At 35.5% G+C, this 23,064-nt stretch overlaps 3 protein-coding genes across 3 annotated transcripts; 2 read left to right on the top strand and 1 right to left on the bottom strand.

The window, feature by feature from the left end:
* Positions 1 to 1,884: 1,884 nt before the first annotated feature.
* On the bottom strand, positions 1,885 to 6,745 carry LOC135678680 (mechanosensitive ion channel protein 10-like). Its single transcript, XM_065191756.1, has 5 exons — positions 5,206 to 6,745; positions 5,006 to 5,129; positions 3,062 to 3,355; positions 2,783 to 2,985; positions 1,885 to 2,401 (listed from the first exon to the last, which is right to left on the bottom strand). The coding sequence occupies exons 1-5, from the start codon at positions 6,588 to 6,590 to the stop codon at positions 2,128 to 2,130; spliced, it is 2,280 nt and encodes a 759-aa protein (XP_065047828.1). The 5' UTR covers positions 6,591 to 6,745; the 3' UTR covers positions 1,885 to 2,127.
* Positions 6,746 to 10,843: 4,098 nt separating this feature from the next.
* Positions 10,844 to 12,088, top strand: LOC135680134 (F-box protein At5g07610-like). Its single transcript, XM_065194120.1, has one exon. The coding sequence runs from the start codon at positions 10,844 to 10,846 to the stop codon at positions 12,086 to 12,088; it is 1,245 nt and encodes a 414-aa protein (XP_065050192.1).
* A 9,393-nt stretch (positions 12,089 to 21,481) lies between these two features.
* On the top strand, positions 21,482 to 22,735 carry LOC135680133 (putative F-box only protein 9). Its single transcript, XM_065194119.1, has one exon. The coding sequence runs from the start codon at positions 21,482 to 21,484 to the stop codon at positions 22,733 to 22,735; it is 1,254 nt and encodes a 417-aa protein (XP_065050191.1).
* Positions 22,736 to 23,064: the final 329 nt, after the last annotated feature.

Genomic DNA, 23,064 nt, shown 5'->3' with positions numbered 1-23,064 from the left:
ATTTCTGCGGGGCCTGAGATGGGGACCCACAATATGTTTGCCAGAAAAGGACACGTGGCCATGGTCATCAGGAAGATGAGAGGACGTTGGTGTTTTGGTCTAAAAAGCTGACAGCAACTAAGACGAAGGAAAAGACTGTGGGAAAAGTGAGGTTGACAAGTTTGACTAAAGAATGGCTTTTGCTTTGGATGTGTCTTATTAGTTACTGAATTAAAGAAAGCATGTTGATGGTTGTCTCTGTTGTAGCCTTTGATTTGTCGCTTCTTGCATTCATTATCAACAAAACACTTCCCCGTCTCTGATTAAAAAGATATGGAGTGTTATTATCATCTAACCATATATATATATATGTATATATATGTGTGTGTGTGTGTGTGTTGTTACACTAAACTTTGAAATGTGCTTTGTACGTGATGAATCAAACGGTGGGCCAACGTTCAAATTTCGTGTGACGACAACGTCGGTTTTCTTTTATTCATCAGACATTATATAAATTATCCAATTAAAGTATTCTTTTGATCTCAGCTATTTCATATCTACTAGTGACGCCATCCGACATGATTAATAATGATATTTGTTATTATTATTTATTATATTATTTTGATAATTTGAATATAAAACTTTAAATTCTCAATCCTAAGTTGTATATCACCGTCAATCTAATATTTGATGTATAAAATATTTTAAATAAAATATTTAAAATCTTAATCTTTAGTAAATGAGTTTAGATATAAATAAAATATATCAAATGAGGTTTTAAGCCTTCAACAATATTTAATAAATATGTCTAATACACAATTATCTCAAGATACTAAAATCAAAACTTGCATTCACCACTTAATATCATTAATATTATATTTTACTTTTGATCCTTTGTACATGTATTGTTATTTAAATTTTCGATCTTCTTTTGTTAATTTTAGATAGATGATATATGTCCCTTATACTACTACTAATCTTAGTATCTAATTTATCATAAAAGCTATCATAAGACTTGTATTTTGTCAAACATGATATTGTAATTACAAAATTCTCCGTATTTTTGCAACATTACAATTCTTTAAAGCATGCGATTTTTGTAGAAATTATTTGAAGTGTGCTCCCTGTTATAGTATAAGCTTTTTGAACTTCCAAATACCATTACAACTCTCTCTTTAAGGCTAATACTATTTTATAAATTCTCTAATAATTTCTTTGTTATACAACTAATCTTAATGGTAATCAAAGTCCACACCTTATTGATGCTATATCTATCCTTTTCCAAACATTATTATCTTTAAAGTTTCTCAAGTTATCTTCATAAAACTACTTGACCCTAATTTCTTCTATTTAATAAATTTAATATTACCAATTTATAATGATTAGTCAAGCTCATTTTGGTATAAGTAAACAAATATTAGTCTCGGGGATAACATACAATCTTTATTCTTCAACAGTGATCACTAGTGATCAAATTAATCAATATTTCAACAGTTATAATATGCAACACATGGGCTAATAATTCCTTCCCCATCATGGTCTCTTTCTTGTCACTTGGGGACTGTAATGCAAATTAACAGTTATAATATGCAACAGCTCATATGACATGCATATGCTTGCAGTCAGATAACATTTTAATAGACTTTTTTATAATTACCCCAAAAAGCATAAACCATTATGAAAAGACTCAGTCCATGTCAAATTATAATATTTCATCTCATGTGCAAAGTTAGATTAGATTTGAGATATGAAACTCAACCAAATGAGTGATGCAAATCAGTAAGACAGACTCTAATAGTATAAATGAAAGGATCCAATCTATACTAAGTTCAACAATTTTCTCTATCTCAAGCTTTGAGCCTCATTAATTTATCAATGACTCAGTTTGATCATTTCTGAAACCAATTAACACAATGGAATTCCATAACTTGTATAATTCTTGTTGCACATTGTACAAGAATAAACCAGAGCAACAACTAATGGAATTACATAGAGCTCTATACTCTACATAGTGAAATCCACGATAATAAATCTGATGCAAGGTACCCAAACAACGTCCCAGCGGAGTCTGTGTCATCTCAGGAACATCGTAGCGATATCAGGAGGCTCAGGTAGCTTGTTAATTTTGATAACATCAGAGAGATAACACTAAATGATTCCATTAGCTAAAGGTAAAGGAGTTGAGCCAGTATAGCTAAGCTGGACTTCCTGAGGCAGCAGGTGATACTGAACTGATAGTTCTTCAAATATTCTCTTTAGCTCAAGAACAAGATCAGACCTTCGGTTGTTCTTCTCCACGATGTTCTGATAGTTCATAGTATGGCAAACATTAAGAGTCATGTCCATCTTATTAATATTCACTATGTCCTTTACCACAATGCTGTGATTAGGATGCCAATGATTAGGTCTGCTGTCAATATACCTGACAATAATTCCAAAAAGAAATCTAGGATTGTCAATACAAGAGGAAGTTAATCTTCACATTTTAATATAGGATATAAAAAATCTAAGACACATAACTAGTCTACAAAAAAATAATATGCATGTAAATTATTATAACCAACTTCCAGAAATCAAATCTTAAAACTACAATGTACTATCCACTACATTGGTTTTTAAAATTAACAACCAATTCTTCTATTCAGTACTTAGATTAATAGTTTATAAATTCTAGGAATAGATTGAATCACAATAACAGATCAAGATTTTAATTCTGAAATGAGCACATACTATATAATATTTGGAGTTACTAGAAAAATGCCAATCAAGATGAAAGTTATAGCAATATGTTAATTAGACTTACACTTTTATTTTAGATTTTATAGCTTCAAGTGTTTCCAATGAAGTTGACACATCAATTGAGAACTCAATGGAATCATTCATGTCAGGGCTTCTGAAGAAGTTTGTAATTGGTTTCCTCAGTAACACATAATTTGGATAGTATGTCTTCCCATTGTCAGATCTCAAAAATACAGTTGTTAGTATATTCATTTCTTCCACAATCATCTGCAAGGATGACAATTTAGAATTAGCATTCAAAATTTAGAGCAAAAATAAGTGAACTAGCATTCAAATAACTTACCTGAACACCATCAACAACACAGCGATCACCAACGTCAAAAGGGTGCATAATAAACACAAATATGATTGCCTCAAAGATTGTCTTGCAGGTATTTCCAAATACAAAAGCCACCAATAGCAACTGAGATGATATGAATACGAGAACTTGCATTGTTGCAAATCCCATCAAAATAAGTATAACAATGATGATAAGAATGGTGATGATAACATTTGCAATTTTATGCAATTGTTTTACTGCAGTTCTGGTGTCATTTAAGGAATAGGCAAGTGATTTCCTTTCAAGATATGCCTTCACCTGGAAATAATATCAAAATATTGTTTTTTCACCCTCCAGACTTATAGTGCTCAGAGAACAAGACCATCTGTACAGGATTTCTTGGTTGCATGATATAATTCTTCAGTTCTTTTTTTCCAGAGAAATATCAGAGGAATTATGAAGATGCATCCATTCTTGTATTCAAGGAAAATAAGGAAGTGTAACAAAGATGGAGTAGAGTACCAAGATATCAAACCGATCATGAATTTCATTTCAAAGGAGATTCACTATAATTACAAACTAGAGGTTAACATAAAAGGTGCCCAGTGTATTTCATCATAAAGAACAAAATAGCAATGACGATGAAGACAACAAAAACAAGCCATAGTTAAAACAATTTATCGTATGAACATTGTGTAAATTAAGATGGGTATTTCTAGCTCTCTTATACATCAACAACATAACTAGATTTATGCTTTGATACAAAAGCCGTAGACTTCCTGAAGCCCCCCTATGTACATTTTGGAATTTGGTGAAATGACAATGTCCTTCTAGCTCATTTTAATTTCAATTGCCATCATATTCTCACTCATAGATAGTACAGTTGAGGAAGTGCACGATCATCATATGTTTGTTGGCAAAAACTATTTATTCATACTATAATGATGTTTTACAAGTTCAATCTTGTGTTGGGTATTCATATATATGTCAGTTATTTGAATCATTAGATAGGAGAAGAGAACCAAAATATTATCAAAGGACATATTACTCTGTATTATGACTGTTATTTAAATTTTTTCTAACGTTCTCAGATATATCAGCAAGTCAGTAGTTTAGTCATTGAAGTTGGAACATCTCAGGCATGTGGGTTAGTTGCTGTTTTGTAATCAAGTTTTATTATTAGTGTGGTAAAGATATTCTACAAATCAACAAAAGAATCAGCATCCTTTAAGATTAATAGTCTCTTAAAGTGAAATTAAAACAAACTAGATGGACACTGAATTAACTATTTATACAAAATTAAGCTTACTTCAGTGATACTCAAGAGATAGCATTGTAAACTAACCAATCCTATACTTAATTTGCAAAGTACGAGTGCATAAGGTTCACTGGACCTATACATGCATCCCTTCTTCCAATTGTGTTGTTCTTCTCCAGGGCAGAGGAGTGGCCCCAAAGACATCATCCATCTAAACTATATTTCTGTCTTTTTTCTCAAATATTGTCTGTAATAGAAAAAACTTTTACTTGAAAAGTATTCAGCGTCCAACTAATGAACCAAGAAATTTTGATATACATGGTGGGCAAATTTTGTTTGTTTTATGTTGTTCGACAAATCTATAATACAAAAGAAAAGAAAATTCTATCCTACTAAAAGCAACTTCCACCAGTAATGCTGCTACAACATTATCCCTATCTAAACTTACTGGTATTGTTACACAAGAAGAATCTGCCAGGAGAACTTTTTAGTGGTGGATGCTACTCCACCGTGTACCCAATACCTATGAACTGAGATGCCTGAAACAAATATTTCTGACTAGTGGAGGCTTTTGAAATTGTAAGTGAAGATATGACTGCCTGTAAAGGCCGTTTACATTCTAGTAACGGTATGAAGAATGTGCAGAGGTGAACAACAATTAATGATCTCTATAAGAAATATTCTAAATGGTATGAGGATTGTGAAGTTACCACCCAGTTTCTTAAGGCTGATTTTTTAATCTTTCTAGTCTCCACAGCTCCCTCAAACAATGGAAGCACATAAGTCAGTTCCTCCTTACTCAAAAACCTTAGAAGATCTTCCTCATCAATATACCTGCAATTAAAAAGCACATGATGAAGTGATAAAGAGAATAGAAATTTTGAACTTCAATGCCTCAATTTTTCCTTACTTGTACCCAGGCCTTGCAACATTCTCAAAAATTTGGAAAGCTGCAGCCTTTGCTTCCCATTCACTAGTTATCTCCTTATCTTTCTGCTCACTTTCCTCTTCACCAAAACTCTCTATACTATTGGAAATTGTCGAAAGACCTGTACCCCTGATCACATTGATTAATCCCTTCATAGTCCAAGCTGACACTTTTTTGTGTCCCATCATTTGAAGCTTTCTCACATCAATCACCCCTATCCCCTCTCCTTCTTTGCCTTTGCCTTTCACTTTTCTGGTGCTCCTAAAACTCAAGCGTGATGTAACTCTTGCATCCCCTACCTTCTCAGCCAACTCCATTAGTGGTGGACCGGAAAGCATTTGTAGCACATATTGATGAAAGATGGACTCTTGGATTCGATCAAAAAATGTATTCATATGAAAGCTGGAAGCTAGTGTCTTCACCAAAAGGATCTTCACCAACCACAACACCGACCCAATAAGTAGTGAAGAGAGTGCACGAGACACATAATTAAGAGCTTTCATGGTCTTGGGTGATCCTGGAATTCCTTGACAGAATATCACGCTCCAAGCAACTAAAATTAGACCAAACCAAATGCAGATCCGAACGCAGTCCTTCAATCCATAGGCAAAGTACAATACTTTCTTTCTCAAAAGGAAGTTTCTTTCTATCAAGAACACGACGATGGTGACAAGCCAATATGTCACCAATCGGCCGCAACAGATTACTATGACCATCAAGCACCATTTCCAGATCTCCAATCCCCAAATTACGAATTCCTGCAACCGGCTAATTGTCAAGCTCGTAGCCAGGCAGGCCATTGCGAGGATGAGTATCGCCCACTCAATCAAGACCCTAATCTTCCACTTCCTCCGCGCCGCCCCACCATCTGAGAACTGTTGTTTCTTAAAGTCATCCTCCTCCTCCTCTTCGTCCTCGGCATGTGAAGGAGTCGTAAGCAGGCCAAAGGCCTTGGAATTCGGGGAGCCATGGTGCGGCGAGCCCAGCACCCGATCATAGGCCGACGAGCAACCGTCACCGACCGATATGGCAGCTGGAGGAAGGCATTGGTCGACAAATCTGGACTTGGGCTTGGAGATGGAAGACCGGCGAACGAGGGACTGGGTTTGGGGAGGTCGGCGGGGCTTCTTGGGGAGGGAAGAAGACTCGGCGATCTCAGGGGAAACGCTTCCAGTTCGAGAGGGGGATTTGCGCTCACCAGCGTTTGCGTCACCGGAGAATTCTTCCGAAGGTTCCACCTTTGGGTCTCTAACAGCTTCTCCAGAAGAAGCTAAAGCTACAGCAGCAGCTGCAGCTGCTCCTTCCCCAGGTATCAACAAGACAAATGCCATTTGCGTATCCTCTGAAGAGCCCTTCTCCGGATCCATCAAAAGCTGAAAATTCTGCTCGAAGATCTCTCTCGACGCCCCAGCTTTCAGCTTCTTATGGTACCAACGATCTTGTCAGCTCAATTATGCGCTCACTCTCACCCTCTGCTCTCTCTGCGCAGAGAAGACCGTAGCGTCGCATCAGGACAGAGATAGCCGGGAACGGGACGAACCGACGGAGCTGTTCAAATGTTTAAGAATATAAAGGTTCAAAGGGAACGGCGTGGGTCCAACAAATTGTTCCGCTTCCAAAGTGGGTCCACCGAGGTAGAAATCCTGCACCGGTGAAGTACTTCCGGAGAATACATTTGTTTGATGAATTTATTATTACCTCAAAATACATTATATTTTTAGGTAATAATAAATTCATCAACATTTTTCTCATCTTGTAAGAAAATTGAGTGGAACATTCGTTTACTTACAGTAGAGTATATACCTTAATTTACGGTCAATCTCCGTAGCATTCGTTGGTTCATACTGTAATACATGCAAAACCAAAGATATGTGTGTGCCGAGCACCACATCATGTTGCCAAATCCTATGACAATGTCTATGTTAAATGGAATTAGGAACGCATGGCATTGACGATAGTAAGTGACGAAAAATAATAGCGTCACATGGGATTTCTCTTTTCACGGCCATAATGGTACGACCGTAGGAATTGTTATATCAAAGACAATGAGGTATACGCATATCCAGCTCAGTTCATGACTCTTTGGCTAACTGATATATTGGCAATATAAGCATTTCTTATTTAAGCCGAATGAATCTATTTGTTGTCAGCGATAGTTTATTGTCACGTGTTGAGACAATTACAAGACGCTCTTTGGCTATAATTGGTGATCGGAGGCGATCGAAGAGGCAGTTCATATATAAGTTTAGTATACGTCGATACCGAGAACCACGTGGAAATTAGTGAACAACTAGAATGACACATCAATGCCTATTAGTCCACCTTCAAACTCATCCTTCCTCGTGAGGAATTCAGTATCTACACGGATTAAATTACTTTCCACCATGAAAATAATCTTTTGCACGATTTGTGTGTTATTGTGTCTCTCCGATGTTAGAGGTACCCGAATGTGAAAGACAAGAAAAGTAGATATAATATTCGTGAAATGTATCTTTGTTTTTAATAAAATGGAGATTCAATTTCAAGACTCTGTAACAATCATCAAATTGTTAGTTAGCTAATAAAAAGTTGATTGTAAGTTTCATTGATGAACACATGCTTGATGAGTGCATCTAATGAATGCCTGAATAACACTAGTGACTTCTTTGGTGTATATTTAGTTGAGAATTTGATTTAGCACATTGTACTGAAGAACGGAAACTCAGTAATCTCCAAAGAAATTAAAGAAAGATAATGGGAAGGAAAAGAACATTTTAATGTTCAATAAAAAAAAGTAGGGTACGTTTCCTTTTCTTCAGTTTAAGAATAGCTATAGGGATACAAATTCCTTAATGGATGACTCTTATCGCCCAAAAATAACAAAAAAATAAAAACCCTTCCCAAAAATTGGTTTAAAATCTTACATCAATTTTATCAAATTCTTTTCGGATTTAGGTAGCCCATAATAGCATCCATCGTGGTCAACAAAAATAATAAAAACATAATAATGATAATTTGTAGGGGAGCAAATCAAAGCTTCCAAAAATGAATATTAGATTATCGATTACACCCTTTAAATCTTATGGTGCATAATTTGATAAGGCTAAGCTCGAATTGATCATGTTGAAGAATTCTCGAGATCATTAATACGAAAATAATATGTTGGGCACCATGTTACATCACATTAAGAATAAATTATTCACCGACAAAATTAAGTACATTTGATCTTCCATAACCATCTATAATTTTGAAAAATAATAATAAAAAAAAAATATCTCCAAATATAAGTATGTCGTAAGAGATTTTATATTAATCTCAAGTATTTAACTTACATATTAGAGAAATCTTATCTGATACATCCGATGTTTTTGAAAAAATTATAGTATCACATCATATGCATTCTGCCAATGTCCCTCACACCTTGAATTCTTGATTCATACATAATATCTAAAAAAATAGATCAAATTGGTTCATCATAAAAACCAAAATATCAAAAAAAATATAGTAGCTATAGAGTCATGGAATAGCGATCAAGTGGATAAAAAATCATACAAAAATAACATAAAATAAACATAAGCAATTCAATATGATTTGAATTATGATGTAAATATCATTCTTAAAAATACAATAAAATCGAATCATATAGTCACATGATAACTAATTTTCCTAAAATACTTGAAATTTTTTGCCTAAATACAACAAAACTGGAATTAATAATAATCTCATAATTTTAAAATTACCCTTGTTGACCAAAAGATGACCGAAGTTGTTGACCACAGTCAACTTCTTCAATCGCAGTCAATGTCCTCTGTCTCTTTGGTTGCTGCAATGAGCACCCTGTGGCCGATGATGGAGATCGACGACCGGAAGTCAAAGAGAAGATGCTTCGACGTCGGAGACAAGGATGAGGCGGTCAACTTAGTCGGATTTGGCGCCGGAGCAATGGGAACTCTCTCACGTCTTCCACTCTCACCCTGTTCCTCGAAGCTCCATTTATACGAACGGGTGAAACCTTGGCCGACGGTGGGCTCGCTAGGCGTTACGCCCGCAAGTGGGGGAAGATGGCCCGACCGCTCCTTACCTCCCTCGACCGTTCCTCGTCGCCGTGCGTTACGCTCGTGAGAGGGGAAGGGCCGTAGCCGCTCGACACCCAATCAACCGTAGTGAGAATTGGTCGAGGGGGGTGGCGCGTGTGGTTAGCAGTCAACATTTTAGAGCCCCAATTTTGACTTCAATTTGAGTCGCATTCCACACAAAATCAACGTCAACTTAGTATAAAATAAACAAAATCATTTAAACACATCAGAGTAACTCCAACGTGAATCAAAAGCATCAGTAATTGGAATAGAGTTACTGCTAAAGGAGCAATAACACTAGTAAAATGTGTGATAAATTGACACATACAACTACTATATTCATAGACAAAGTGACTTCACTTAAACCACATACAAGATTTATTTGAATAAAATTGTATAGAGACAAAACAGTGGTAAGTTAAATGATGCCTCATTTGAAGAAAGTTATACGCTATAATATTTCTAAATCGATCATACTGGCATAAGTGCTGGTCTCGATGAAAGCACTGCTAATTTGAAATGAGAAAGATTAAAAAGAAATTGTTAATTCCGCCATCAACCTTACCCGTCAAGCTGCCTCTATTGTAGCTCCTCACATAATTGCTCTTTGTGTTTTGAGATTTAATTATCCATTAAATAAAATATTTATTTTGACTCAAATATAATAATTTGAATATCAGTTTTTCTCTTTTTAAATGTTGCATTTAAAAAAAACTATCATATGGTATGTTTTAGGAGAATTATGTAGCTACTCCATTTTCTAACAAAATATTTATCATATCTATTGATATTATATATGTGAGATGAAAAGAGGTGGATGAAAAAAAATATATTATTGATAGAAAAAGTCCGGATGACATATAATGGACTTGGCCTATAATTGAATTATCTTAACATTTTAAGTTTGTTTGGCATCGAGTCTTATGTATACTTGTCTTGATCAGACTGATTACATATTACCTATTATATTTGGACCTTATTAGTATCATGATTTCTATATTTAAAAAATTTACATTAAAATTTTTATAGTTCTAAAATTAAAAAAATAATCTCATTTATCCTAGCATCATCAATTGCATTGACAAAAAAATAACACTTGACACCACGTAATAGATCAGTACGAAAATGATAAACAAAAAAATAATTTTAACATTTCTTCCTTTTTTAACATATGGAATATTAAAATTATCATTTTCTCTATTATTTTGGCACCGAACAAGTACGTAGTGTCATGTATTGTGTTTTTCGTCAATACAGTTGATGACATTAAGATATATTAGATTATTTTATTTTATTTTTAGAATTATAAAAAAATTAATATAAATTGTTTTAAATATAAAGATTACAATACTAATATGGTCCAAATACAGGAGGTAGTCTCATAATTAGTCCTCAATCTTACGTTTACCATGGACAACAATAATTAGTTACTAATCATATGGGTTTAATTTTTCCCTTAATATGTAAGTGTTCCTAATCTTTTAACACATACGTCACATGTCTGTTTTCACAGAATCATCTATATAATACATGCATGCTTCGTGGTTTGTACCAACATGCATGAGATGGAGAAGAAGATGAAGAGAATGGCCGCCAGGACCACCTCGTTGAAGATAGGAAAGAGGCGACTCTGCCACGGCAAGTGTAGCAGATATAGTCTTCCTGATGACCTGCTGGTTCAGATACTCTCCCGACTACCCGTGAAGTCCACCCTCCGGTTCCGCTGCGTTTCCAAAGAGTGGCTTGCCCTCCTCTCCGATCGCGGCCCGTACTCCATCAGATACCTATGTCCGACCATGTGCGGCTTCTTCTATCGACGAAGCCACCTCGCACGGTCCTGGCAGTACGCGGCCATCCACCCTTTTAAAGATCACCGCTTCGATCTCCACAATCTCATCTCTCATCTACCTGACCATCGCAACTTGAATCTATTGGATAGCTGCCACGGTTTGCTTCTCCTCGGTTGCAGGGAAGACAGGAGTTATAAGTCGATGATCGTTTGCAACCCGTTCCGGAATGACGAGATCAACTGGGTGACCATCCATATGAATGCAGCCGTCAAACAACTACCCTTGCAACGTAAATTTATCTCAGCGAAGTTGGTCTCCCACCGAGCCTCCCGTAGCTTCAAGTGCCTCCTCTTCTTCGAGGATTACCGGTTGAATGAATTGGGTGCCGAGTCGAATTTCTGGTGTACGGTGTTGTACGGTAACAGGGGTCAGTCCCACAACATTTATCAGATACCCCCGCACGTACCACCACCGTTTGATCTTTACGACGTTGCTTTTGACAATAATTACCCAAAAGTGTGCGTCATCCAAGAGAACAAGAAAGATCATTTGATTAGTTCAGCACTGAATGAAAGAAGGAACGGACGGGTTCGGAGTCTCATGGGAGTCTCTCGTGGGCTCGCTCACTTTGCTTTTTGCGATGAGCATGAGCTACACATCTGGATCCTCGAGAGAGAGGATGGTAAAAGAGTGTGGAAGCCGACGCATAATTACAGTAGCCAACCTCTGATCAAACAGCACAAGGAATCACTCCGACATCATAAGCATGAGGGCAACCAAAGGGTCTATTCCATCTTGCCGCTCGGATTCCACCCTGACCTCGACATCATCTTTCTACAGATTGAGTGGAGGATATACTCTCTCCATCTTGGCAGCGGTTCCATGGACGAGGTGGCTGGTGAAAGAGGTGCAAATCCCGAAAGCGAAATGTTTTTGTTCCATCCCATCACCGTGGATCCTTCAACAAGCTTAGGGGAGAGAAGAGAATACCACATGGGACTCCCTGTAATGGATCCCTAAGCAACCCAAGGGGCCCCAGTATCAACTATAATTATTTTCATGTTTTTTTTTCATTTATTTTATTTTTAAACTTTGATTTTATCGAATATATATTTTTCCCTAATCTGAAAAAAAAAATCAAATTTGGTATACCACTCATCGATCATTGTTAACTTTATAAATTTTTTTTATGAAGGTATATTATCGATCATTATTTATTTCCTACTTTAGAATTGATTAATCAAAAAAATTTATTTAGTTATGATTTAAATATGAAACCAACATGGAATACATTTTCTCACATCAATTAAGATTCACCCACATCTCATCTATACACTCCACTTTGTATCTTATCATTGGCTTGAGAGGGTATAGACTCGGGAGGATTGCCAGGGTAGCATAGGCAGAGGTCATTATCACCTTTAATGACGTCGATTATGATATTAAGATTTAAAGTTAGAAATAGGATTTTTAATGTATTAATCAATATCAATTTTTTTTTATGGTTGAAAGCTTATAATTATTTTATCAAAAAATTTACATTGCATGAGTTAAAAATTGTGTATATATATTCTTATTTGTTTATTTAATTTTTATGTAAAAAGAAAAAGAGATATGAGTGACATGATTGGGTCTAATGCGACTAGATATGATCAAATGCATGTAGCTCACAGGTGGTCTTATCTAACATAGCCCAAGTTTAATGCTGGTTAAACCTGGGAAGTTTAGCATAGATGATCCAATTCACGAGCTAAGATAGGGTCCAATAGATGTTGTAAGGGGTTTTATGTATTTATTTCCATAGATTTTATGTCATTACTTGAAATTTTGATTTATTTGAGTTTAGCCAATTATTTGAAATGAAATTGATGTTATAATAAAATGATGCAATATAATAAATAATGTTATTAATGTCATTTTACACATGTCATGTCACGTATGTGTGTTACATGCATATCATCGATTGTTACGATGCATCTATTCTAGTTGATGCATGAGATCTTGCATACACACAGACAAAAAAACAATTGATGAAAATAAGTTGAAATGGGTGGTCTACTTATCTTAGTCCGATCCGGAGAAACAAGAAGAGGAGGAGAACAGAAGAAGAATAAGAAGAAGAAGAGGGAGAGAGAGAGAGAGAGAGAGAGAGGAGGAAAGGCCTCGGCTGTGGAGAAAGGAAGGAAAGAAGAGAAAGAATGAGAAGAAAGAGAAAAGGAAAGAAAACAAAAGGAAAAATAAGAGGAAAACTATAGATGACTCGATTTGATACCAAATGAATTTAGATCAAGTTTATGAAAATTATATTAGTTATGATTTTGAAATCTCTTATATTCTTATTAATTAGATTTATGTTTTGAATTATGGATTGATAAATTCTGATGTTTTTAGTTAATTTAATATGTCTATTATGAGAGAAATAAAAAAAAATGATATTAGAAGAATAAGAAAAGGAGAGATCACAATTATATGTTTGTATCGAAGATATACAATTAGGGTAAGTATCCAATGACTCTGTTTAGTCTGTTTTTAAAAGTATTAATGTATGTGTTTGATATTTGTAAATACATATAATTTACATAATTTAAAAATTAATTTATTATTTAAAAGTATTAAAAAGTTTTAAATATCGATTGCTTGAACTACGGTTTACTGTTTTATAAGTATTTTTTAAGTTATCTGATCAGAGTTTATATGAAAATATTTATCTAAATATTATATTTAAAAATAACTAGAAAAATAATATATGAGTGCATTCGTTTTGAAAAGATAGGCAAAATTAATTTGTTTAAACTCTAAATTTAGGAAGAAACTAATTTATATATAATTGTTCATCATATGATAGTTGTCTAGTTAGTATAACTATAATATAAACCCTACTATCAAGGTTATTGTTATGATTATAAAGACGCTAAGATGGGTGAATTAGTACTTTCGAAATAACATTCTAATTTTTAAAAATTTCGATCAATGAAACTTGTATCAAAAATACGTTTAATTTAGAATACGAGTAAGAGTAATGAATAACTAAATCAATTAGTAATAGCAAGGAAAAGCATAAAGAGAAATGAAAACCAAATTTATAGTGGTTCGATTGTCCCGACCTACATTCACTCCCGATTCATCTTCCTTCGAGACCATTGGTTTTCATTATCGATCTACTTTTAATCAGTGAATATCAACTACTCATATTATAACTCCTTTTCATTTTCATAGGCTTATGAGAGAACACTTATATCCTTCTTTTATAAAAGACCTCACACCTCTCTTAGAATAACTTTTAAACTCAAAGAGGAAGAGACTCAATACTTTTTATGAGTTTACAATACTTTAAAATTATAAGTTTTTTATCCTTTTTTAAGCAAGCATGAGTAGGATATTTATAGGCTCAAATGACTTAAAAAATGGAGCCAAAAATTTAAATCCTCGGGTTGTTGAGGTACTAGCGATACCACTGTTTGCATTGGGTGGTACTATCGCTTGACACAGCCTGAGAGACTGTATTCTAATGATATCACCACTAATTTAGCCAATACTACTACTGACCTTGGCGGTATTACCATCGAGTTTCTCGAAAAAGTACAATATGTACTTTTCAGCTCACAAGCGATATCACCGCTTGGCCCAACCTCAGGTCACTAAATTGACCTTCTAACAAGTCCAATTCTGATTCAGGCTCAATGGACACCTAATTAAGTTATCATGGTTACACCCAAAATCAATTCAATTAGATTCTAAACTACTTCGATTAAGACACAACAATTACAATATTGAAGCCTATGTTGTTTGGCATATCAATAGCTCATCCGACATTTCATCCGAACTTCCGATGTATTGTCTTTTCCTTTAGCGTATTGTCCGACCCATCGGCATGTTGACCTCTCGTAACATTTGATCTTCTTGATGCAATGTCCGATCCTTCCGATCGAATGTCCGATCCCTAATATGATGATCTTCAACCCAACGCCTGATTATCTTTTCATGATCGAAGTTTGTCCTACGTTAATTTTCTCAAACGTTCATTAATTCATAAATTCATCAATTGATTTCATCGTCAAAATCTGGGATTCAATAATTTTCTCATTTTTTACGATGATGACGAGGTTTTAACTAAACTCTTAATGTCTATATGTTATTTTAAAATATAACAAATTTGAATTCAAAAAAACTGATAACCTTTCTGTCTTTCTTTAAGTCAAAATAAATTTGTTAAAATATCAATGCATGTTGTCCAATAACAGGGGTCAGACCCACTACATTTATCATCTTCCCAACATGTATCAACACCGTTTGATCTTTATAACGTTGCTGTTGACAATAATTACCCAAAACAATGCAATCATCCGAGAGGACGAGAAAGATCTTTTGGATTAGTTCCGCACTGAATAAAAGAAGGAACAGACAGGTTCGGAGTCTCATGGGAGTATCTCGTGGGCTCGCTCACTTTGCTTTTTGCGATGACCACGAGCTACACATCTGAGGGAGGATGGTAAAAGAGTATGGAAACTGAAGCATAATTGCAGTAGCCAATCTCTGATCAAACCGCACAAAGAATCGCACCGACGTCATAAGCAAGAGGGCAACGAAAGGGTCTCTTCTATCTTGCCGGTCGGATTCCACCCCGGCCACAACAGTATCTTTCTACAGATTGAGTGGAGGATGTACTCTCTCCATCTTGGCTGAGGTGACTGGTGAAAGAGATGCAAATCCCGACGGCAAAATGTTTTTGTTCCATCCCTTCACCATGGATCCTTAAGTGTTGAGGGAGAATACCACATGGGACTTCCTTAAATGGATCCCTAAGCAACACATGGGGCCCTATCATCAACCATAATTATTTTCATATTTTTTATTTACTTTTATTTTTTAAAACTTTGATTTTATCGAATATATAATTTTTTGCCCAAATTGAGAAAAAAAAAACAAATTTGGTATACCACTCATCGATCATTGTTAACTTTATAATTTTTTTTTTATGAAGGTATATTATCGATCATTATTTATTTCCTACTTTAGAATAGCTCAATAAAAAATAAATTTATTTAGTTATGATTTAAATATGAAACCAACATGGAATAGATTTTCTCACATCAATTAAGATTCACCCACATCTCATTACACACTCCACTTTTCATCTTTATCATTGGCTTGGGAGGGATTATACTCCAAGAGAGGATTCGAGGGTAGAGTAGGCAGAGGTCATCACCTTTAATGATGTCGAGATTCATAATAAACGGAGTAATATAATAAATAATGTCATTTTGCACATGTATGTGAGTTACATGCATATCATCGATTGTTGGCATGCATGTATTCGAGTTGATGCATGTAATCTTGCATACTCACATACAAAAATACGTTGATGAAAATAAGTTGAAATGGGTGAACTACTTATCGTATTACGATCCGAAATCTTCATGTAGTTGTACTCACATGAAAGGTCCCAATTTAAATTGAGAACGAGAAGGAGAAGGAAAGAAAGAGAGAGAGGAAACGCTTCGGCTGTGGAGAAAGGAAGGAAATAATAGAAAGAAAGAGAAAAATAAAAATAAAAGGGAAGAAAATAAAAGGAAAACTAAGAGGAAAACTATGGATGACTTGATTTGATACCGAATGAATTTAGATCGAGTTCACGAAAATTATATTAGATATGATTTTAAAATCTCTTATGTTCTTATTAATTAGATTTATATTTTGGATTATAGATTAATAAATCCTGATATTTTTAGTTAATTTAATATTTATATTGTGAAAGAAATAAAACATAAAAAAATAATGATATTGGAAGAATATGAAAAATAAAGATGTTTCGAGGCTAAAATTAGGGTGAGTATCCAATGACTCAATTCAGTCTGTTTTTAAAAATATTAATATATGTGTTTGATATTTATAAATATATATAAGTTACATAATTTGAAAGTTATTTTATTATTTGAAAGTATTAAAAAGATTTAAATATTGATGGTTTGAAAGAGCATATGGTTTGAACTATGGTTTATTGTTTTATAAGTATTTTTAAGTGATCTTATCAAAATTTATATAAAAATATTAATCTAATATTATTGTTGAAAAAGATTAGAAAATTAATATATAACTGCATTTATCTTGAAAAGATATGAAAAATAATTTGCTTCAACTCTAAGTTTTGTAAGAAAATAATTGATGTATAATTTTTTGTGACATGATAGTTGTCTGGTCAATAGAACTATAATATGGACCTTACGAATAGGGTTAAACATTAGTATTTATTCATAAACTAATTTCTTCATGCCTAGACATAGAAAGATATGTGTTATCTATAGTATAAGATTTAAACATAATTCTGAAACTTATCATTAGAATATAATGTGGTCGTAGTCATTAATATCATTACGACAAGTAAATATCATAACTATATTTATCGTTAGAAGTGTTAGTTATATTTATGCTTATTTGTGAAAAGTTAATAATAGTCTTTTCACTACAATGTTATATTTTTGCTCTTATTATGAAAATATATTTAAAAGCATCGTGCTTTTAAAAATATTAGTAGCGAGTTACGATTTGAAATATACATGAAATTAATGTTTTATAAACTAAGCATGATGAAAGATTTGGTATTTAAATATTTTATGTTAAAAAATCATGATTTTGAAATACATGTAAAGTTTAGGTTTCTGTATGAGCATAAAGAAAATATTTGCATATTTAGAAAGCATGTTTTGAATGTATAAAGATTTTATGTATTAAAAAATTATTTATGATAAATCTTATGTGAGTCACGGTGTTTTTTATATTTGTGATATGATTATCTTTAAATTTTTTAGAGTTTCATAATGAAAACATGATGGATCGATTATAGACTAAACTATATAATCAGTCTATTGAATAATTACGAACATCTTGTGCTTCAATTGATTATTGTTTGAATTGTATCAATATGTCCCATAAGTTAGTTAATTAATTATGATTGAAATATATAATAATTAAACTGTGAAATTTATTTTATTTTGATTTTGATCTTACATTCAAACAAATAAGATTATGACTTTGTATTGTCCCTGACTTTCCATTGAACTGAGGTGTTACAAAAGGAGTTTTCAGAACTATCATGATTTGACTAACATCCACTAGATTGACTTCTCCATATTATTCATGATTTATTATGATAACCAGATATGAATTCTTTTGGAATGATAATGTTACATAAAAAACTAATGATATACTAATAAATATTGTTCTCAACGAAAAGAATATCCACATCCACATCCACATCCACATGATGAACAAATAGTGAGACTTGATGACATATCTCCATTTTGGTAGATAAGAACATCACTTCATTCATTGTAAAGAGTATAAAATTGATTCTCTCCCTATCAAAGAACTTATCATATAAAATAATATATCATTGGTTGTGGAACCATTAATTTGAGTTTAGCAATTTAGATCAATTGAGCATCGAGAAAGATCGAATAAGACGGCATTAGACATTGCGAATTGATCGAGCACCGACACCCATTGCGTGCCTTAAGCATGACTAAAACTTCCTATTCTCCCATGTTGTATGGACTCTTTCTTATACCACGCATGCCAATAGGTTTCTATCACACAAACAATATCAGTATTTCACTTTTCAAAAAATACGATCCGATGGTATGTGTTTGTAGAAATATATAACTATTCCTTTTTTCAGAAAATATTTTTCATGTCTAATGATATTATTGAAAATATTCATCTTTATGGGAATAAAAAAAGGTGGATTAAGAAAATAGTTCGGGATAGAAAAGGTCGAAAGATATAAAATGAGCTTCGCCTATAATTGAATAACCTTAACCTTTTGAAATTCCAGTGATATCCAGTCTTATTTAAGTTAGTCTTATGTGTACGACGGATCACAATAAAATAATTACTAATCAAATGGATTTATTTTTTTTCCTTTTCCTTAATATGCAAGTGTTCCTAATCTTTGGCACATACGCCACGCATGCCTACTTTGGGAGGAGAAGATGCCAAAGCATACACAAACACACGCTCGTGCAGACTCATCTATATGATGCATGAGTGCTTCCTGGTTTCTACCAACTTGCATGAGATGAAGAAGACGAAGAAGCCGAGAATGACAGCTGTTACGGAAAGTAACTTTTTAGCCGTGGCCTCGGAGCCGATGCGTCTTGGTTCGGGTCCGGAATGCGGTGATCTCCGTGGGGAGCACTCCTCGAGGTCTCCCGGCGGTTGTGCGTGGCGGTTCGGGTCGGGACGTCAAGTCCGCAGGTCGGCACAGCTCGGGTCGGCAGGCCGGCCACAACACCTGAAGAGTCGACCGTCTGGTACCTGCACAAAGGTCGAGCCGAGGCGCTCGGCCCGACCCCTCCGACGGCTAAGTTAGCGATGTGGAGGGGTTTTTGAAGGAAGAGATGCCTCCTTCCAAGTATGGAGTGCGAGTGTGTCCTCTGAAGTGGGAGTTTTTCCCCCTTCGGTCCCCCCTTTGACCTTTAGGCCTTGGACTCTTTTATAGTTTCGGTCTGATGTTACCTGATGTTCCTGCTTGTCAGAACGGGGTCACGCCTCTGGCTGGATTTGACATTGCCATTCGGGTTGCGTGACGGACCATCCTGTCGTAGGGTATGGGCGGCATCGATCGTCGCCCTCTGCGTTTGGGGGAACGTGCCGGGTATGGGCGAGGGAGTCGCTGGCTGAGGGGGTGACGTTGGGGACGTCGGGTCGACGTTAATGCCCGTTTACTCGGGCAGGGTGCGACCCGCGCGCGGAGGGTGTCGTGTCATGTCGCGTCGCCATCACTCCCTGAGGGGGGTCACTTTGATTATCCCGTCATGGGATGGCTGGCGTCATGGTCTGTTTCTCCATTGACCCTATGGTGACTCCCCTATCAGCTGCCACGGCAACTCGTTGAAGATAAGAAGGCGACGACTCTGCCACAGCCAGTGCAGCAGATGTAGTCTTCCTGATGACCTGTTAGTTCAGATACTCTCCCGGCTACCCGTGAAGTCCACCCTCCGGTTCCGCTGCGTTTCCAAAGAGTGGCTTGCCCTCCTCTCGGATCGCGGCACTTACTCCGTCAGATACCTATGTCCGACCATATGCGGCTTCTTCTATCGACGACCCCACCTTGCAGGGTCTTGGCAGTACGCGCCGATCCACCCTTATAAGGATCACCACTTGGATCTCAACAATCTCACCTCTCATCTACCTGACCATCGCAACCTGAATCTATTGGATAGCTGCAACGGTTTGCTTCTCCTCGGCTGCAGAGAAAACAAGAGCTATAAGTCGATGATTATTTGCAACCCGTTCCGGAAAGGACGAGACAAATTGGGTGACCATCCATATCAATGGCGCACTCAAACGACTATCCCCACTACGTCATTTTGTCTCAGCGAAGTTGATGACCCATCGAGTCTCCCCTCATTTCAAGTGCGCCCTCCTCTTTGGGGACTACCATTTTAATGAATGGGGTATTTTGGTGTTTTGAGATTTGATTATCCATTAAATAAAATATTTATTTTGACTCAAATATAATAATTTGAACATCAGTTTTTCTCTTTTTAAATGTTGCATTTAAAAAAAATATCATATGGTATGTTTTAGGAGAATTATGTAGCTACTCTATTTTCTAACAAAATATTTATCATATCTATTGATATTATATATGTGATATGAAAAGAGGTGGATGAAAAAAAAAAGATTATTGATAGAAAAAGTCTGGATGACATATAATGGACTTGACCTATAATTAAATTATCTTAACCTTTAAAATTTATCTGTAATAACATTGAAAAAGTCTGATTTATACCGGTCTTGATCAATCCTAGGACTAATTACATATTACCTATTATATTCGGACCTTACTAGTATTATGATTTCTATACTTAAAAATTTTATATTCAGATCTTCTAAAAAGTTTATATTTCTATACTTAAGAAATAATCTTATTTGTCCTAACGTCATAAGCTACATTAATGAAAAATATAATAAAAATATGTGATACCACATATTGGATCAATACGAAAAGGATGAACAAAAAAGATAATTTTAATATTTTTTATTTTTAACACGTGGAATATTAAAATTATTTTTTTCACATTATTTTCACATCAAACCAGAATGTACTGTTATGAAGCTTACGACAATAGGATATATTAGGTTATTTATTTTATTTTTAGAACTATAGAGATTTTAATATAATTTTTTAAATATAAATATTATGATACTAATATGGTCTAAATATAATCTATAATTAATCCTCAATCTTACGTTTACTATGAACAACAATTAGTTACTAATCATATGGGTTTAATTTTTCCCTTAATACGAAGTGTTCCTAATCTTTTAACACATACGTCACATGTCTGTTTTGAGAGAATCATCTATATAATACATGCATGCTTCGTGGTTTGTACCAACATGCATGAGATGGAGAAGAAGATGAAGAAGAAGAGAATGGCTGCCAGGACCACCTCGTTGAAGATAGGAAAGAGGCAACTCTGCCACGGCAAGTGTAGCAGATATAGTCTTCCTGATGACCTGCTGGTTCAGATACTCTCCCGACTACCCGTGAAGTCCACCCTCCGGTTCCGCTGCGTTTCCAAAGAGTGGCTTGCCCTCCTCTCCGATCGCGGCCCGTACTCCATCAGATACCTATGTCCGACCATGTGCGGCTTCTTCTATCGACGAAGCCACCTCGCAGGGTCCTGGCAGTACGCGGCCATCCACCCTTTTAAAGATCACCGCTTCGATCTCGACAAGCTCATCTCTCATCTACCTGACCATCGCAACTTGAGTCTATTGGATAGCTGCCACGGTTTGCTTCTCCTCGGTTGCAGGGAAGACAGGAGTTATAAGTCGATGATCGTTTGCAACCCGTTCCGGAATGACGAGATCAACTGGGTGACCATCCATATGAATACAGCGGTCAAACAACTACCCTTGCAACGTAAATTTATCTCAGCGAAGTTGGTCTCCCATCGAGCCTCCCGTAGCTTCAAGTGCCTCCTCTTCTTCGAGGATTACCGGTTGAATGAATTGGATGCCGAGTCGAATTTCTGGTGTACGGTGTTGTACAGTAACAGGGGTCAGTCCCACCACATTTATCAGATACCCCCGCACGTACCACCACCGTTTGATCTTTACGACGTTGCTTTTGACAATAATTACCCAAAAATGTGCATCATCCAAGAGGACAAGAAAGATCATTTGATTAGTTCAGTACTGAATGAAAGAAGGAACGGACGGGTTCGGAGTCTCGTGGGAGTATCTCGTGGGCTCGCTCACTTTGCTTTTTGCGATGAGCATGAGCTGCACATCTGGATCCTCGAGAGAGAGGATGGTAAAAGAGTGTGGAAGCCGAAGCATAATTGCAGCAGCCAACCTCTGATCAAACAGCACAAGGAATCACTCCGACATCATAAGCATGAGGGCAACGAAAGGGTCTATTCCATCTTGCCGCTCGGATTCCACCCCGACCTCGACATCATCTTTCTACAGATTGAGTGGAGGATATACTCTCTCCATCTTGGCAGCGGTTCCATGGACGAGGTGGCTGGTGAAAGAGGTGCAAATCCCGAAAGCGAAATGTTTTTGTTCCATCCCTTCACCATGGATCCTTCAACAAGCTTAGGGGAGAGAAGAGAATACCACATGGGACTCATCCCTGTAATGGATCCCTAAGCAATCCAAGGGGCCCCATTATCAACTATAATTATTTTCATGTTTTTTTTTCATTTATTTTATTTTTAAACTTTGATTTTATCGAATATATATTTTTTCCCTAATTTGAAAAAAAAAAATTGGTATACCACTCATCGATCATTGTTAACTTTATAAATTTTTTTTTTATGAAGGTATATTATCGATCATTATTTATTTCCTACTTTAGAATAGACTAATAAAAAAATTTATTTAGTTGTAATTTAAATATGAAACCAACATGGAATACATTTTCTCACATCAATTAAGATTCACCCGCATCTCATCTATACACTGCACTTTGTATTCTA

Source organism: Musa acuminata, chromosome BXJ1-7, assembly GCF_036884655.1.
Source record: "Musa acuminata AAA Group cultivar baxijiao chromosome BXJ1-7, Cavendish_Baxijiao_AAA, whole genome shotgun sequence".
Taxonomy (NCBI): Eukaryota; Viridiplantae; Streptophyta; class Magnoliopsida; order Zingiberales; family Musaceae; genus Musa; species Musa acuminata.
Note: the sequence above shows the minus strand (reverse complement) of the source record. Positions and strands in the feature narration are given on the sequence as shown.